This window comes from Mytilus edulis, chromosome 3 (genome assembly GCF_963676685.1).
Source record: "Mytilus edulis chromosome 3, xbMytEdul2.2, whole genome shotgun sequence".
NCBI classification, from domain to species: Eukaryota; Metazoa; Mollusca; class Bivalvia; order Mytilida; family Mytilidae; genus Mytilus; species Mytilus edulis.
In genome coordinates this window covers 37,177,382-37,189,973 of record NC_092346.1, presented here as the reverse complement: position 1 = coordinate 37,189,973, position 12,592 = coordinate 37,177,382, and the positions used below count along the sequence as shown (strand labels likewise).

Below are 12,592 nucleotides of genomic sequence, written 5' to 3'. Positions count from 1 at the left end.
TAAATATAGGGAGGTTTATCAGCATGACTTCTCATTTTTCCTCATCATTTGTATTGATCAATCTACAAGTAGTATCCTTTGACATGAACAAAAATCACTAGTTTTATCTTACTATACAAATTCATTATGGAACAGAAATTGATCCAATATCGCGCACACATTGGTTTCCACGGCATTCAATTAGCGAGTCATCAAATTATTTTCGTTCACTTATTCAGTTTATATTTATTAACTGCAGTTTTAGTCCAATTATAATTCACGAAATCCATTTCTTTATAAATATATCGGTTTTGTGCTAAATTAAGCCTTTTACTCTCAGAAAGGTATAAATTTCTCTAACGTTAATGATTTCATGTCGATTGCCAAAGATCAAATGTCAAACTCGTCTTTAAGTTTTCGATTGAGACGCAACAATCACATAGAGAAGCAGCAGGGGTTTCTATTCTTGTTTAACAACATCACATTTTGCTATTTAATGTTCTTTCTTCTTTATACATATTTTCAAGCCTGTGTATTGTCTGTGAATAAAAGGGAGGAAAGGTTTCACTGTTTTTGAAAGTATTACGTAATATTATCAGTTCGTTATGATATCAAATTCAAGTATAATGTTAATTGTGCCATATGAAAGTAAAACTTTTGATGCTTACTTGTGCATCTCGTTTAAATAAATGAGAAACAGAGGGGGTGGTGCAACAAGATGCCATATCTCATTGAGATTGTTTAAGCAACAAGACGTTGAACATTTATTGACATAGTCAACAATGTTATAACTTATCAATAATTTCTAATTAAATCTATAATATTTAATCACATATGACCTGATCGAATACACATCTAAAATTGAGAATGGAAATGGGGGAATGTGTCAAAGCGAAATCAACCCGACCATAGAGCAGACAACAACCGAAGGTCATCAAAGGGTCTTCAATGTAGCGAGAAACTACCCTATATGATAACTATAAATCTATGATCTATTTGTATGTCATGCCCTCCTCCTTTTTGCTATCAATACCAAATATGAAGGATAAGCTTATCGTTTCATAGAATTTGGTGTTCCACCGAATAGAGAACGATTTAATTGAGACAAATCGACAATATCAAAGAGCTTTAAAAAAAAAAAAAAAAAAAAAAAAAAAAAAAAATAATTCATAATCAAACCGTTAATATAGGTCAGCTGTAAAAGAGGACGAAAGTTACCAGAGGGACAGTCAAACTCATAGATAGAAAATAAACTGACAAAGCCATGGCTAAAAATGAAAAAGACAAGCAGACAAATAATAGTACAGAAGACACGACATAAATAACTTAAGATTAAGCAACACAAATAATTGCAGTTAAAAGGTCCTGTTCGAATTGACCGAAACTAAAACGATGTATTTTGAAGAACCACCTTTATACTTTTACTTTCTAAAACTCGAATTCACAAGAAATTAGTCTATTTCTGTGTATCATACCTTGCTGAAAAAGGAAAGCTGGGATTTCTGTATAGACTTAATTTAAAAATAAATAAGCCAGTAATACTCACAATAGCTTGGACGTCAAATCTGAAATTACAAACCAGAATTTTGTAAGCATTTGATTTTATTTATAGTTTATTTCGTCTTTGTTTAGACTATCGCAGGTATAATAAATTGGCGAACATTGACGTAGTCCACTTCCTGGGCGTTGGTAACGCTTTTTGGTTAATTTGCATCTATTGTTTGGTTGTCAAAATAGGATAATTTTTTCCTCTGGGTAATTTTAGGATTAATTGTATTTGAATGACGTAAGAAACAAGAACAAAAAACTTGAAGGTCGGCATAAAGGTTGAATTATGTGAACTTTATTGTAACGGAACAAGTTTTGCATTATGACTAAGTCCAATTTACCAAAACAATAAACTATATACAGACGTGTTGATTTGTGTTTTTTCTTCTTTTTATGGTATAAATAAAAGACTAACAAATAAAGTGATTCTTTCTGTTACAGATGATTAATATTTCAAACACTCTGAACTGATATAAATCTTTGAAAGCGCATATGATGCATTTATCTATTTCTGGTATCTGTCACATGTCTTTTACTACAACTGTGTCGATGTTACTGTTGGTAAGTCTCCGATGATATCAAATCGGGGTAACCAGTGTTGTGTACTTGTTTGATATAACTTTGATACCGGTATTCTAGCCTATTAAGTCCATTAGTTAATTCGAAATGCATATATATGCTGCATCTAATTCATTTTATCATTAGGAAATGAGGATCCTGCACATAGAAATACTACCAAGTCTCACTGTACTTAGATTTCTTCTACAAGTTTATTTTTTACAAAATAAATTCATAGAATTTTTTAAATAAATGTTTGTTTTATGTTAGTTACTTACATTTGATTTTTTACGTACGGCCAATACATCTGTTTATGGGTATCATGAGTCTGTTTTTCTGTCCGTTTTCTTCCATAAATGGAGTAAAATGGACGTTAGACGTTGACTGAAAATTGCAGTATTGCATCATTTTTCGTCATCGTAACAATGTTTTTTCAGTTAGTACCCTCTCACCAAAAGGTGACTGGGGTAAAAAAAGAACCCTCTAGGTCTTCTTCCGACCGGCACGTTTTTCAATATTAATAAATCCAATTTTTAATATTAAAAATTGTTTTTTTAATATTAAAAATTAAAGCCTATTTATCAATATTACAAAATGATTATTTTTAAATATCAAAAAATATTATTAATATTAAAAATACGATTTGTTAATATTAAAAAATAATATTTAATATTAATAAACGATTTATTAATATCAAAAATTCGATTTGTTAATATTAAAAAAATAATATTTAATATTAATAAATGATTTATTAATATTAGTAAATAGGGAATATATTCCACAACGGCTTGCCATATGTTCGGGATGTACAAGTACGAAGTCACCTCCGGTAAAAATGGAAACGTATAAATTTGATGCCTCGTGAAAAACAAATGGCACTCTTTTTGAGCTTAAAGACCAATTGCAACAACTCTCTAAGGGATTCATGTGTTGCCTGTTGAATGGGAAAATGTTTGTCCTTATTTAATCTATCCTTATTTTCCAGAGGCATGCAGTCCAAATTTCCCCCGATCTTCATCCCGTTCGACATCTATTACACGACCTTCGAATTTATTTTATTGTTAATTTCTATTTAGTGATGAACATGCTTGAAATATTTGCCACTAGACGGCAACAAGCAATCAATCAAAATAATCTTAATTATCCATGAACAAGATCTGCTGAACTTCCAGTACATTTTGAGATCCCCCAGATTTGTGTTGGGTTCTCATTACTATTGGCACAATTTCCATCTATTGTCTTTTGAACAGGATAATTTTGACTAAGTTAACGTCGATATGATACTAATTCGAACCAGGGACCCCCTGTCCAACTCCTTTTGTAAGGGTATGTCAGAAAATAAGTCAAGCGAAATCTAAGATAAAGTTTATGTTCGGTTTGTTTTCTTAGATGTTAGTCATGTAACATTTCCTTTTAGCAGTGATCACTTAATTGTTTTTTGTATTTCTTTTACTAAAGGGTTGCTATATATATATGAAACTTTCTTGATGGTCAGATCTTAGTTTAAACATATTTATTCATACAGGATTAGGAAACAAGTAATTACAACTTATATGCATCCCTTTCCACTTTGAGGTGCGAGTGTTGCCTTATAGCGGCATTAGCCTGCTCTTTTCGAAATCTACTGACAAGGGTGTCTTCTATGTGCAAGAGATATAGTTCTCTCTTAAGGGCATACGATACAGTTTTGATCCTGTGTTTAGATTTTGATGAAAATTTGCATGTAGGCTATTTTTTACCTAATTAAATCAAATAATTTTTATGTAATAAAAAATATACCTTCATGTGCTACTTCTTGAGTAAATTTAGGTTCAAATTTCAGATATTTGCAGTCAAACTTCGGATTTGTGGACTTATTTTTCTTTTCGATAGAAATACATAACTTTTTTGTTTTAAAAGATTAACACGATCTGTTTTTCTTGTTAAATTATTTGTAATTTATGTGTTATAAAATATTGCATAAATTTGTACAATCTGAGCCTAGCACAGTAATTCTTATTTTTTATTTATCCCGTTTTGTCCGGCAATATATTTGTAACCGAACTCAAAATATTTGAGCAATGTTTCTATTTTAATAAATCTGACAGGAACAATAATAAATTTTTGAATGATTTATTCCCTTTTTAGCCACGCACTCCGGCTCAGACTCTATTTCAGAACTCTGATATCCAAGTGATCCGGATATTGGCCATGGCTGACCGTTTTTTGCCCGCATTTATTGTTCGATTCAAACTTCCTGTCGATTTTGAAAACAAACAAACTGGACTAGAATTCGAAAGTCTAAGAAAGTTTAACGCAGTATAATCTGGGATTTTGAAGCCAGGATGTGAAGACAACATCCAGTTTTATAAAACTTAACGAGGTTCGTATGAATAAAGATAAATTTAGAATTGCTTTGATCCTAGGCTAATTAAAATATTATCCGCGGTTCCAGAAAACATGTTACGACTAGATTTGTTTTGGTAATTAAGAACAGTATAAAAAAAAGCCTGTTTTCATATCAAATTTATAAGAAAACAGTTAAATATTGTGAACATTTATTTTAAATGTTGCATATCTATGGTTCCTGTTATTTTCAAATTTTATTATATATTTGGTAGCACCACAAACCACAGGCACTTGTTTCTATATAAATAGAAGCTTCTATTTATATGGATAGTCGACCTTCGTATGGATAGAAACAAGTGCCTGTGCCACAAACAGTAGTCTTGTAATGAATTTATGTAAAAATTATTCGGTACTTCGAATGACTGAATACATTTTTTTTTGTAACACTGTTAATATCCGAATAACACTTGTAATGACCGAATAACACTTGAAATTTTAATATTAACACTTATTGGTAACTTTTTAAACATTGATTATTTAATAATAGTATATTATTGATGTATTTTATAACTTAAAATGATTTACAGAAAGCAGATAAGTTCACAAAGAACTTTTTAAATTTAGTGTGTACATCCAACATGGTGATCACGGAAATCACAATGGTCGCCATGTTGGATATACACACTAAATTTAAAATGATTTTTATGAACTAATCTGCTTTCTGTAAATCATTTTAAGTGACAAAATACATCAATAATATATCATTATATAATAAATCAATGTTTAAAAGTCATGAATATGTGCTAATATTGAAATTGCAAGTGTTATTCGGTCATTACAAGTGTTATTCGGATAATAACAGTGTTATTCGGATAATAACAGTGTTATTCTGTCATTCGTGTTACCCAAAATTATTTTATTACATTATTTTAAAGTATGTATCTACTTGGACATTTTGTAACACTCCAATGTCCCCATGTATATGTGTCTGTTTAATGAAATAAATAAAGAGAAGATTATCTTATAATTTGGTTTGAAACATCAACCATGCAAACTCTACATTTCATTAACTCATTCATTTATATACACTAAACTGTACATGTACATCTAAACATATCTTAATAACAAAAAAACGTTTAATGAGCAACCTAGATACATATGTACATGTATGTACCTCTGACATGAAAAGACCTTGATGTTAAAATGGTATTCTTTGATTTCAGGAGGCTAGACCTAATATACATTTTGTAACAGAATGAAATAAAACGATTTTCTCTTAGGACTCACCAAAACTTAATATGAACCAGATGGCCAATAAGATTTACCCCAAAAATACTTCTGTTATTGATAATGAACATATATATATATAGGATTTTTGAGATGTAACCCATGTTGTCATTTTTACTAAAGAAAAAAGTACAGTTCAACTTCCTTGACTTCTGGTATTTGATAATCTTTTTGTTATTACATGCATGACATGTACATAAAGCATAAAAGATTTATTTAAAGTCGGTTATACATATAACTCTTTTATGCTTTATGTACATGTAATGTACAAATGTATGTGATATAGATTTATTTCCAGGTAGATAATACATGTAATATAACTCAAACATAGAAAGTACTCTGACATTAAAAAGAAATACAAATTTTATTTACAGACAACTTCATTTTTTTTGGCTAGAAACACTAACATGACTGACATATTTGAATCTGTTCTATATTAAAATGTAATGCCAATCAAGGCACACCTCATTAATAATTAGATCAAAAGTATCCACTAATTGCATTACAGGATTACAAAATACAATTATGTAATATACATGTAGTATGCAATTAAAATATCCTTAGTTGCAATTAAATACATTTTATAGTGCAATTAATTGCAATTAATAAATGAACATTGATGATTTATAATAATTCTAAATTAAATTTACTACATGTTTTAGTTGCATTTTATACATTGTATGTAAGATGAGTTATTGAATTGCATCCAAATAATATTGACTATGTGGACTTATTACATGTATTATGACCTAAAAAATCTTAGGATTTCTTACATGTCCTAAATGACAACATAACATTATTGTTAACCATTTTATGCTGGTAACAAGGATTTCTTTGTAATATCATTGAGTGATATCATCATGATCATAGGCTTATACAGTGTATTTATTTATTTCAGTAATACAGAAATTGCAATCATGGTGTTTAAAAGATCAGAGTATGGACTTCAGTTTAAAAAATCACATCTTGTCAGGAACATACCTGAATATTATAACAATGTAGAATACAGAACACATCGTAGAGAATTGGAACACGCCCATACACCGCTGTCCTGGGACTTTGAACAGGATTCAGGTGATTCAAAAACAACTTCTGAGGAAGAAATCTGTGACCAATTACAACAAAAACTACAAGTTATTGAGGAGAAAGATGATGATAAATCTGAGGAACTCATAAAACAAGCAAAAGATAAATTGGCGAAATATGACAGTAAAGACAATCAAAATACAGAAGATTTGAAAAGAGACATTTGTAAATCAACTGATGATATCAGAACAAAGGGAGATAACAAAGATGTAGTAGTAGTACAGTCAAAGGGAGATAATGACAAACCTGAAAAAATTGTACAAATACAGACCAACAATAAAGCAGTTGTAAAATCAAAAGGATTAAAGACTTATCTATGCAAAAAATCTGATGATCTTAAATTGGATCTGAAATCATGTAAGAATAAATATTAAGTGAAATTATTATAAAAGTATATAAATTATGTGTGATATATTATAACTGTGTTATAACACACATAATTTTACCCCAGCTTTAAAAAAGGGGGGTATACTGTTTTACCTCTGTCTGTCAGTCCGTCCGTAAGTCAGTCCGTCCCATGAAACTTTCGTCACATTTTTCTCAGGAACTACACATCCACCCTTTCTGTAATTTAGTATCAACATTTATATATGTCAGCCATACCGTGTGATGCGTTTTCAGATTCATCACTTGACAACTTCCTGTTTACGAACACTTGTCTGATTTTACACATGATAGCCAAGTTGAAAATTTTCGTCACATTTTTATCAGGAACTACAATACAAGGATTTCTGAAATTTGGTTTCAGGATTTATATAAGTCAGCTATACCGTGTGATGCGTTTTCAGATTCATCACTCGACAACTTCCTGTTTACCGAACACTTGTATGATTTTACACATGATAGCCAAGTTGAAAATTTTCGTCACATTTTTCTCAGGAACTGCAATACAAGGATTTCTGAAATTTGATTTCAGGATTTATATAAGTCAGCTATACCGTGTGATGCGTTTTCAGATTCATCACTCGACAACTTCCTGTTTACCGAACACTTGCATATTTTTACACTATTAATATTATCCACTTGAGGCGGGGGTATCATCAGTGAGCAGTAGCTCGCAGTTTCACTTGTTCTTGTGGCTATATATAACCATGATAACCTGAGTATAACAGTATGACTGTGTTATACTCAGGTCGAAGCCACCTATACATGTACACCATGTACAACATGTACAATGTATCATCCTTGAATGGCTGTTTGTGTATACACTGTGTTTCTGCATTTTTAAACAGACGTCATGCATGTGCACACATTTGTACAATTGAAATTGAAAATGGAGAAACTCCTAAAGTTTCCAATGTATAAACAACGTATACAAAACTTGTGTCAAAATTTTAAAAGGAAACATCTTATTTTAATGTGAATTTTTTTATACTTAATTACGTTTCACAATTTATGTGCAAATGACAATAAGAAAGTAGATGATTTAACATTGTTAAATATAATTTTTTGGAGAATTACTATCTACATGTAACTGACATGGGAATGGACAAAATTGAAACTTCAATTTTTAAAGATGATTTTTAATTTAAATTATGTTTATAATTACACTAATTATGGAAGATGGATGAGCATTTACATTTTATAGCTGACATGAAGATACATTTTACAAGCAAGAGCAGTTTTGAACACAATACTTTAAAATTTGAAAGAGAAACTTTGTAAATAAAATTGTAGACCATTTGAAGTGTTGTTGTCAATTTGAAGTAATATTTAATTATAAATGTTGCATTCATTTGCATAATTTGACAACATTGCATACTAAGGTATCCACTTCAGGGACTCTATTGAAATGATTCACACAGGCATTGGTTCACCAAACAGAGTTTAATTTATTAAAAAACAATGATAAATGTAAATGTATTATTGCATATATGTATCTGGCGTATAAAAAAATAAATATAAAAAAGCCTAAAGTGCAAAACATGAATTAATTTTGAATATTTTATTCCATCTTCTATTGCTTAGCTGAAGAGAAAAAGAAACCTAAGAAATTGAGACCAAAGTCTTCACCAATTTACAGACCACCATTTGTTGCTTATGGATGTGGTGATAAAGAAAGAGAGACAGGGGTCAAAAAGTCATTTAATGTTCGTGCTTCAAATGATGTAAGTACAGGTATCAATAAAAATACATGTATATTATATTACTGCTATTATCATGATAATTAAGTAATGTGTTCTAAATTTATCAAGCAATACAGAATATAGAATAATGTTTCACCATATAAAAATAACAACATATGGTATGATTGCCAATGAGACAACTCTCCACCAGAGACCAAATGCATAGCATATGCTAGTGAAAATATGAATATCCATAATAAATGAAGCAGTATTGTCATTTTTCAAATTAAAGAGGCAAATATCATGAAATTATTTTTATCTCCAAATATACTAGATGCAATGATTTCACAACAACAATAGTATAAAAAATAGTGATCTCCTACGTCACTCAATCTACTAGCATGTCTAAAAAAACAATTTTGAAAATGACCATTTTGTTTGCTTTATGAATAATATAGCATATTAATTGTGTCATTTTCCTTCACTTGCTTGTAAAATAAGACATTTCACCTGCCAAGAAAATAACCAGATAAATTTTACTTATACTTTATTTTAGTACCCCAAATCATACTGCGGTAGGATTATTTCAATATATATTTCATATTTTGATAATTTTAGGTTTATCCAGCGGCAATGAAAGCCTTGGTAGACCACCATGAAAGACAGAAGAAAAGAGAGACAGCAAGAAAATGCTTATCAGCGAGAGAAAGAAAGAGGAAAGCATTGGTTCTAGAGAAAGCAGCAAAGGAAGTTGCCGGCTGGCAATCAGAGTATCGTAGAATGTACCCAGAATACAAAGCTGAAGAATACGCTAGGTCTGTGTCAAATCTTCAAGAGAGGCCACGATGCTTCAGACCCTATAAATTTTAGTGACTAGGTGATTTGTTTTCAGAGTTAAGACAAATGAATCAGCATTTAAAGCTAGTTTCTAGTTATTTATTCGTAGAAACAATCATGGATGTAAAAAAGACAATATGTAGAAATTGATTTCTTGCCATTATCATGGTTTTCATTTCTTAATGTTAAAAGTGTTACTGAAAGTTCAATGTATGCAATATTTATATCATTGCCATAAGAATGCATAAGATAAACAGTGCAACTTGCATGTAGCAACATAACAGGAATCGCTTGAACCATATGCATTGTCACAATATTTAAAATGGTTGAATACTCATAAAAAAAGTAAAAGTTCTTGCATTAAAGTCTTCAATCAATATTTCAATCAATCTGCTTTATATTAATTTACATTGTAGATGTAATAAAATTGACAATGGTTTTAGAGAAAAAAAACATAGTTGATCACTGAGTCAAAGGAATATAATACATTTTACTCCTACAATCATGACAATAATGTCACAACTTGTGTTTTTAAAACAATAAGCTGAAAATGGAAGAATTTAAAATTCAAAATCACTACTCATAATTGTTGTTGGTGCAGACAGATTTGTTTTGTATGATTATATAATCTTAAAGTTGTTTTATTTATATCCATTTAATTCTGTTTTTATTTACTGACATACATTTTGAAAGAACTTTCAGATATTTATGAATGGTATCTACCAAAAAAATCTACTCATGCAGCAATCATTACACAACTGACATGTCATACTTTTACTTGCTTCTTTTAAAATTCTCACTTTTCATTGGATGAGAGCAGTCATGTGTCATATTTTGGTACCGTCCTATTGTCAGTATAGGGTTATATTCATTCAATCATGTGACATGTTCATCACTATTGATGATTGTACATCATGAAGCAATTAGAGATTGTCATATTTAGAGAAACATTTGAGGAAAAAGGAGATGATTTTGAGGATTTCTATATTTTTTAAATTACTAACACAAAGTTCAAATTCTTGGTCCAATTTATGTTATTGCAGAAAAATACTTCATCAGCAGTCTACCTCGTATCATTAGAATGAAAAAGAATTCATTGGGGAAGGGCCTTTTTAAAATTTTGACAACCAAATCTATACTGGTACTTTACACTATTTTATTTAAGCGTGCTGCTGATTCATGTAAATGTATTACAAAATAGTATGAATGAGATTAATAAATAAGTAATTTACTAAAGTTTTTTGTGATATTTTGTGTTTTAGTTTTCAATTCAAGAGGTGATGTATTGAAATATTTTCCTGATTCCCTTTTTTTTTTATCAAGAACCAGAGAAAAGTTCTGATCAGGTTTATAAATCAAAAAAATTCAGTCAAACTTTTAAAGAGCTGTTGACAAAATTCATATTGATGAAACTTCTTTTTTCATGTGAATCGTTTTTGCTGAAAAATAATGAATGTTGTGTGAATTGTAAAATACCAAAAATATGGTAGATTAATTTATTTGTTTGTTGGTACCAAATTTTGTGGAATGTGGAAAACTTTTGTTAATACATGTTTTCATGGTTTTGCAAGTCTGTTTACAACCTGATAAAAATTTGTATTTAGTTGAACATATATATCACCTGTCCCAACAGATCCGACAATAACTGGTATCCAACGAACAATAATGAATCCACGGTACATTTTTATACACCCTACAAATTCAAAATTTTATAACAGAATCAGATAAGTTTCACTTTCATCAGTATAATCTTTACCAATTCATAAGAATAGTTCTTTGAAAATAATTTTGAACTGTTATTAAGATGTTAATCATATTTTACATTTGTTAATGGTAGCTGCTACCCATCATAATTTATATCTACTATATTATTGTATACTTTTTGTATGTTAATTTTTGTATGCAGTTTCAGATTTTAGATGTTGATTAATAAAGCTAATGTTATTTTTAATCAGTTTTTTTTTCTTGTGCCAAAGGCTTTAGTTGTCTGGTGGTCTAAGTACTTCATGTACCTTGTTACTCCCCTTTCAACATTGGTGTTGTGAGTTTGAACCTCATTCATGACAGGTGCACCTTTCTCCAATCTTAATTGATTAGGATTGCAAGTTTTCCTGTTAATTGGTTCTTCTCTCCTCCTGTACCAACAAAAAGTGGCATTAACTACCAATAATCAACCAATACACTTTAGCTACACTTCCAAAGACCTTATTCAAAACTTTTAAGAAGACTAGTTGACCTATTGATTATTGTAATTGAAAAACAGACCAAAACACACAAAAATTAATCAATAAACTATTAAAATTGGGTCACAGTGATATTGTACCTGCCAGACAGACATGAACACCTTACAGTTATTCCATACACCAAATATAGTCGACCTATTAATATAAGAATTTGAAAAACATATCACAACACAAAAACTTACGTGTACCATTGACAAATGAACAAGGGAAATAAGGTCAAGGTCAGATGATACCTGCAAGACAGACATGGGCACCTTACAATCATTCCATACACTAAATATGGCTGACCCTTTGCTTAAATAGTACTTGAAATAGCCTAAAACTTAATATTGAGCAATAAATCATTCAAATGAGTTCAAGGTCATATAAAACCGGCAGACATGTAGAGTTGCAATAAACCCATATACCAAATAAATTATAGTGTTTCTAATATATCCCAATTACTCCTAATTAGTGAGAAAATCAAACGATAATAAAATATTATTGTGTTTTCAAACAGTCACTGAACCATGCAAATGAGATCAAGGTCATTGGACATATGATGGATGGAAACATTGCAACATAAGGTATCTGCATACTAGATGTAAAGCATCCCAGTCTTCCACCTTCTGCAATATAAAGCTATATACAAAATGTTTACACCGCTGTCGCAGGATAGTT

General features: G+C 30.2%; 1 protein-coding gene across 1 annotated transcript; it reads left to right on the top strand.

The window, feature by feature from the left end:
- Positions 1 to 4,296: 4,296 nt before the first annotated feature.
- LOC139516379 (centriole, cilia and spindle-associated protein-like) lies at positions 4,297 to 11,640 on the top strand. Its single transcript, XM_071306448.1, has 4 exons — positions 4,297 to 4,447; positions 6,599 to 7,143; positions 8,755 to 8,894; positions 9,471 to 11,640. The coding sequence occupies exons 2-4, from the start codon at positions 6,618 to 6,620 to the stop codon at positions 9,720 to 9,722; spliced, it is 918 nt and encodes a 305-aa protein (XP_071162549.1). The 5' UTR covers positions 4,297 to 4,447; positions 6,599 to 6,617; the 3' UTR covers positions 9,723 to 11,640.
- Positions 11,641 to 12,592: the final 952 nt, after the last annotated feature.

What these genes read in the sequence shown, in the direction of transcription:
- LOC139516379 (XM_071306448.1), top strand. Translation starts at nt 6,618, where the DNA reads ATGGTGTTTAAAAGATCAGAGTATGGACTTCAGTTTAAAAAATCACAT. An exon ending in TAAATTGGATCTGAAATCAT is followed by an intron (nt 7,144 to 8,754) that starts GTAAGAATAAAT and finishes TCTATTGCTTAG; the next exon opens with CTGAAGAGAAAAAGAAACCT. An exon ending in ATGTTCGTGCTTCAAATGAT is followed by an intron (nt 8,895 to 9,470) that starts GTAAGTACAGGT and finishes TGATAATTTTAG; the next exon opens with GTTTATCCAGCGGCAATGAA.